At 41.5% G+C, this 7,500-nt stretch overlaps 1 protein-coding gene across 1 annotated transcript in view; it reads right to left on the bottom strand.

The window, feature by feature from the left end:
• Positions 1-7,500, bottom strand: part of LOC311041854 (endoprotease bli-like) — a gene marked incomplete at both ends in the record, with an annotated part of 263,748 nt that overhangs the window by 211,706 nt on the left and 44,542 nt on the right. The window contains one exon of the mRNA XM_084052339.1: positions 3,320-3,407. Within this exon, the coding sequence (XP_083908465.1) occupies positions 3,320-3,407 (88 nt within the window). The remainder of the gene's footprint in view (positions 1-3,319; positions 3,408-7,500) is intronic.

The raw sequence follows: 7,500 nt of genomic DNA on the forward strand, positions 1-7,500 counted from the left end.
CACACACATATATATATATATATATATATATATATATATATATATATATACATATATACATATATACATATATACATACATACATACATATATACACATTATACACAGACACACACACACACACACACACACACACACACACACACACACACACACACACACACACACACACACACACACACACACACACACACACACACACACACACACACACACACACACACACACACACAGTACTGTACAATTTTTAGGTACTTTCTGTTTACTGGAGTATTTCCAATTGTCTACACTTTTACTTCTACTCCACTACATCTCAGAGGCAAATATTGTACTTTTACTCCACTACAATTATTTGAAATGAGTTACTAGTTAATCTGCATATCTCTGCTGTCCAGCCCGAAACTGCTAACTCCAAAACGCTCATTGTTCAGGAAACGAAAAAACAAGATATACGTTTTTCAGAAAATGAAGAAAACCTTATATTTTTAAAACAAAGCAATACTACCTCGTCAAAGTTGGTATAGTGACTGTATATATTGTGAGATACTTGCATGTGTCATTATATTATCAACACTTTACCCAAATCGCGGGTAAATCAACACTTTACCCAGCGCGAGTGGAGTTAGAAGTTTCAGACGAGCAGAAATCAAGCTGAAATGGAGTTAGGTGTCCAAACAACAGTAGCTCCACTCGCTGCTGAGAGAGAGGTTTCAAAAGGGTACAGATTCCCAAAAGCTAACAATGGATCTCCAAGCTCACAATGCATCACAACAACGTTTGAATTAATGCCCTGATGCTTCATGACACTTATTATATAGGCCTACAACAATAAACAGGACTTTAAATATTAGGCCTACAATAACTTCTGCTAAGAGGTAGTAGAACACTAGCGCGACAGAAATGCTATGAACGTCTTTCTTCTTATCACAATGCTCTCCTCATTAAACACTTCATAGATTTTAGAAATATAATTACTTGTTTTCATAACATTAGCGTCAGTGCTGTTTGATAAACAGGTACACTGCATAGTTTTAACAGACTACAGGGAGTCTGTTTACGTTTTGTTCCTCCTCGTTCACTGCGCACCGCGCACTGCTAATGCTGTGCTGTAGCACTGTGTAGAGGAGAGGGGGGAGTTGTTTGTTTTTGACGGACAGTTTGAGGATCCAATGGAGTTGGGAGTTTTCGTCTGAGGCGCTTTTTAATACTTTTCATTGGTTCAAATGTTTAGATTTTTTACACAGATGTGAAGGGTGTTCAATAGCGTCGATTTATGAAAAAAAAAAAAAAACCTGAAAATGGAGTTAGTTGTTCCCGGCTGGACACCGACGATATACATTATTACGTTATAAAACATACTGTACATTAACCACTTTAGCCCTATATTATACATATTCTTTCATCCAAGAACAGATGCACTCCTTTACACATGAGAGGAGAGAGAGACACAGAAAGAGAGTGTGTGAGAGAGAGAGAGAGAGAGAGAGAGAGAGAGAGAGAGAGAGAGAGAGAGAGAGGAAGCACAGTGTGACTCATGCCTCACTGCAGCAGTATATAATACATTAGTCACCACTCAGACATGTGTAGGAACAACATTATCCACATGTGTCATGTACACACAGACACATCCTCAAGTGTTCATTTGACCATTTTGCAACTCTGATGGTGTGCTGTACCAAATGGAACCAAATGGACCCGTACACCCTCAGTTACATTGACTAAATATTGACAGGATTTTTGTTTTTAACCGTGTAGTGCATTGGTTCTCAAAGTGGGGTCCGGGGACCCCCAGGGGTCCCTTGTAAATACAGCATCGCAATCATTTAATCACTTCATCCATATTTTATACATTGGCTATTCAAAAATAGCAGATATACAAGCTCACAGCGCCGCACCGCGATCTTCTACATCTGCTACTTTTTAACATTGAAAAAACAAATCTTGAAGGTACAGTATTTGGATTCTGTTTTTTTTTTAACACAAATCTTCTCATCTGGAGGTCCCTGGCACAAAACATTTTCAGATGGGGGGGTCCTCGACCAAATGCATATCAATTTGGGGGTCCTAGACATGAAAAAGTTTGAGAACCATTGGTGTAGTAGTGATTCCACTAATATTGAAAAAGCCAGGTGGCGGTGCCACCCTGACCCCACCCAGACCCCACCCTGACCCCACCCTGACCCCAGGCTACATTGAGCCTATAGGTGCCTGGACCGCTAGGCCAGCCGTCCAGGCCAATATACTGTCTTTATCATCTCGTCAGGAAGAAAAGTACAGTGATTAAAATTCTTTCAGATAAAACCGGTGCGTGCTGCAGAAGCATCAATAATTTACAATTGCCAAAATTAAAACATTGATTTCTGTCAGTGAGAGTGGAACTTAAAAAAAATGTAGATCCAAAAAATGTGAAATGTTATCAATAAGCGTCAGTTACTGAAGGATACTGTCACGCTGACTTAAAGGGGAAAATGTGAGGGAAACTAGATCAGAGTACCCTGATGCTCTAGTTGGAGAAAAAGAGCGGTAAAGAATATGAACTTGAACATGGCTTAGTTTTTGTGCCTCTGTATCTTGCTTTTCCTGTTTTTTAATGTTTTCCCTTTTTACTGGTGTATATTTTCTGTCAATGTTTTGTTGCCTGCTCTTTTTGTCTTATAGTTTTTGTCTCGGTTTTGTTTTTGTCCCGATGTTGTATTTTGTGTCGTCTCTGTAGTCGACATGACTGCATCACTGTGGTGTCCACATGGAAAAAAAAGTATATAAAAAAATGTATAATAATCATTTGTGTGGAAAAAAAACGTTCTTTTTTTCCGAAGAATATCAATTGACTATAACAAACCAGTCAAACAGCTATTCACAATAATGAATTAAGTATATTAACGTTGTGAGCTTGTTGATCGGCTATTTTCTGCGGAAAGCTTTCCCCACAATGCTTATGCTGGGTCTAAAGGAGTAGTTCACCCCAAAAATGACTTATGTTCTATCAATTGCACACCCCATGAAGCCTTGAATTCATGGAGATCTTTTTGTTTTTGTCGCGTTCCTAAGCAGTAGGAGACTCTTTGAGACTCCGCCGGTCATCAAATGATTGCCTTATTAAAACAAACAAACCTCCATGAATTCGAGGCTTTATGGGGTGTGTGTGATTGATAGAAAATAAGTACTTTTTTGGGTGAACTACTCCTTTAACCCATTCAATCAGGGAACAATGAGCCTGTATATCTGCTATTTTTAACAGCCCAAAAACATCTTAAAATGACACAGATGGCTTCCCGGTCTTAATGGATTAAGGCTTACTGTATGTTAGGGTATAACTCACTGTTGTTAGTAGTGTTGTGGTGGTGTCTGCTGCTGATAGACGCCCGTTTGTCTCTGTACTGACAGCGCTGCTTCTGGACCCAGCCGACCTGCACAACACACACACACCATTCATCAGAATAGACCTTTTATTGATCCTGTGGGGGGGGGGGATTCAGGCGCCGGAGGCAGCACAGCAGTTACAGATATAGAGTAAGAGTAAAGTACTGTGAGGAACAGTGACAGTCATAGGAGGAAAACATCACAAAAAAAGAACCATCGATGATGAAAATAAAGCCTACGACATACAACAGCGTATCGTCTCTGTCCGGTGGAAACCTGCTGTTGTCCAAAACTGTTACTTTTCAGGATTCAAAGCAAAGCAAAAGTAGCAGATCTACAAGCTCAAAAGCTTGTAGATCTGCTACTTTTGATGCTTTTGTGTGACGCTGTAATATGACCAAGTAATAAATAGGGCATTCATTTACTATAAAACACAAAAAGTGTAAATATGGAGATCAGATGTTTGAGATCAGAGTTGTGTCACCTCCGTTCACTTCATGGGGCCTGTGTTCTACAGAGCCTTCTATTGGCAGATAGTGACAAAGCCCTGAACCAGAAGTGTATGGAATGCACTGGAGTCTATGAGCGTTTGGCACTATTTCAAGTTTACATGAACCACGTGACGGCGCTGTTTTCTGCTCCCTCATTGACACAACTCTCCAATAGAAGGCTCTGATATACACCATAATACAAATAGCCTGCACTATGCAGGACAACATATATACACACAGTCCTAGAGTCAACAACAGTATCCCTCCCACAGCAACTACAACTATGTAAGCAAACGGTATGGACAATACCATAGACACAGGACAGCCTTCATCAACACCAACCCACAGGTCCACCGGCTCTACAAACATGCAAACGTCAGGGTGTGGGGGGTCCGCAGTTCAAATATGATTATTTTGGGGGGTCAGCAGTTCAAATATGATTATTTTGGGGGGTCCCCAGATCAAATATGATTATTTTGGGGGGTCCCCAGTTCAAATATGATTATTTTGGGGGGTCAGCAGTTCAAATATGATTATTTTGGGGGGTCAGCAGTTCAAATATGGTTATTTTGGGGGGTCAGCAGTTAAAATATGGTTATTTTGGGGGGTCAGCAGTTCAAATATGATTATTTTGGGGGCTTCCCAGTTCAAATATGATTATTTTGGGGGCTTCCCAGTTCAAATATGATTATTTTGGGGGCTCCCCCAAATTCAAATATGATTGGGGACTCCCCAGTTCAAATATGATTATTTTGGGGGGTCCCAGGTTGAAATATGATTATTTTGGGGGGTCCCCAGTTCAAATATGATTATTTTGGGGGTCACGGCCTGATTGTTCTAGAGCAGTGTTTCACAAACTTTTTTTTATTTCAAAGACCCCTTATAACTCTGAGCGTATACAAATAGAACCAAATGGACCCACAAGTGTCCATTTGGTTCCATATGTAGTGTCCGTTTGGTTCCATATGTAGTGTCCGTTTGGTTCCATATGTAGTGTCCATTTGGTTCCATATGTAGTGTCCGTTTGGTTCCCACCTCCAAGACAGTAGATAGATGGTTATACTGTACATCTATATGGACTGAGAACTAGCTTCCTTCCTTTATTCCCTGTCTGTATATCTGTCTCTCTGTCTGTCTATTCCATTGTCCTGTGTTAAAAGGAACACCTCAGACAAAAACGTCCACACCTCGCGCACACACACGCATGCACGCGCGCACTGGCAGACATACAGTATACATATACGGCACTACACTACACTTCTTTCACTGCTTTGATCTGATAAGGAGCTGGTCCTAGAGAAAATGGGCTCAGTAAATCAGACAAAAGATCAGACACACACACACACACACACACACACACACACACACACACACACACACACACACACACACACACACACACACACACACACACACACACACACACACACACACACACACACACAGACAGAAGTGCCACTATGGTGCTCAGACATTTAAATCAAAGTGGAGGGGGTTGGAAATAAATAGCGTTCAGGGGCGTCGGTGGTCTTTTATGTCCTGAAAGCCTCGCTGCTTTATTCCCCTTTATGTTCTTCAATTAGACTCAATTAACAGGAGCGGGTCGGTAGACGAGGCGAGGGAGAGCCACGCATGGAGGGGAGCTGTTGAGCTAAAAGCACACAGCATGTATGTTAACCTTAAAGGAGAATTTCGCCCGACGGTTTTCCTACCTTTCTTGTGATGTTATGATATCCTAGGACGAGTGGCTCAATACATGAATGTCATAACTCCATAACGGGTCCGCCGCAGTTAAAAACCCGCCTCCCTAGGCTGGCTAGGGGAGTGTAGCGCCCAGGATCACCGGGTGAAAAATAAGGGTTACAAAATCTCGGGATGAAAAAAAAAAACCTGTGCCTATAGTCCTTGCTCTAAATCGCATATTTGAATAGCTTTTTTTGGGGGGGAGAGATCTGATGTTTATAGTGTTAGAACACTATGCAACGTGTCTGTCTTGAATGCGCTCCCCCGTAAGTCGCGCTTTTGCGACACTTCCGGTTGGGCACCAAATACAGACAGCAGGTCAAAACGTGTAAACAATATTTTGAAAATAGCAGATCTACGAGCTCACAATGCGTCGCATCGCGACGCATTGTGAGCTTGTAGATCGGCTATTTTCAAATAGCCGAAATATATATGGCAGAAGTGGTTTAGTAATCAAAATCTACAAAGTAACTAGAAACTAAAGTTTTCAAATCATTTCAGTGGAGTAAAAGTACAATATTTTCCTCTGAGATGTAGTGGAGTAGAAGCAAAAGTATTGAAAATTGTAAATACTTCTGATTTATTAGTTCAGAATCAAGAATTACAATGTTGCAGTGGAATCAGCTGGCGTCTAATCTGAGTTCCCAGAGGTTTTCGCCAGCGAGGAACTTCTGGGCCACAGCCCTGGTATTTGTGGGCGGGATGTACGTCACGCTCTGAATCTGAGCGGACACGCCTCTTACCGGTCTGAGAGCTGTGCAACTCGTCTAAAAAGTCCGACGAGAGGCAAACAGCAGTACACAACAATGGCGGCCGAAATTTCTCAAGGGGAAATTGCTTCCCGTCGATCCTATTTAGATGCATCACCCACTGCATGTGGATCCCGCCCCCTTTTCTTCATTGGCTGTTGATTTGAATCACAACGCAGTGGCCGCGCCCCTGCTGTCCAAGCTCCGACGCTAACCCTCCCAGACTAGCTGGCGTCTTACTCTTAGCCGTATGTAAAAAAATTGATGTCATTTTTTTGTTTTACTTGAGTACATGTACTTTGTTACTTTAGACCTCTTGGTGTTACGGTAAATGTTCTGTATTTCTGTAGCCCTTTTTATTACATGGTGCGTTACGTTCATCCATTCACACACCGACGGTGGAGGCAAACATTCAAGGCACCGACCCAGGGGTGCACTGACCGTCCATAGGGAGTACAGGGAGAATTCCGGCTGGACCGGTCTGTCTGTCTATGGGCAGGCACTGTAGACGGCTGGTAGTTATTTATTTTTGACGGCTGACAAGCCCAAAGAATGGAGAGAGATTGGCCTACTGGTGTGTCTCTAATACTCAACGACAAAAAAACAAACATTTGATGTATTGCTTCTCTAGTAAAATGTAGCCTGTTTCATAATGAAAAACCTATCAAATGTACTTGATTTGAGGCAAGTTGTGACAACAACCTTGGACTGTACCTGCTGCTGCTACTGTGTGAGAGAGGCTGCGAGCACAATTATGCAATAGTCTGTTAACCCATTCAATCCAGGAACGCATCTATGTCTTCTAAATCCCAGCAGTTTTTTGAAAAAAAAATGTATGTTGCTATACACTGTATATCAGTGGTGCTCAAACTTTTTCATGTCAAGGACCCCCAAAATGATATGTATTTGGCACAATTTTGCACAAAGTTTCAAGATTTTTCAAAGAAATAGCAGATCTACAAGCTCATAACGTGGCACTCGGTGCCGCGCTATGAGCTTGTATATCTGCATTTTTTTGAATAGCCAAAGGCATTTAAAATGACACAGATGCGTTCCCAGTCTTGAACAAATTTATGCTTAAATGTAATTCTGAACTTTAATATGATGAGCACAACCGCTTTTTTCAGAAAGGTATTAAACGCTCGGCAGAATTTCTG

This window comes from Gymnoscopelus microlampas (assembly GCF_963454915.1).
Source record: "Gymnoscopelus microlampas genome assembly, chromosome: 3".
Taxonomy (NCBI): Eukaryota; Metazoa; Chordata; class Actinopteri; order Myctophiformes; family Myctophidae; genus Gymnoscopelus; species Gymnoscopelus microlampas.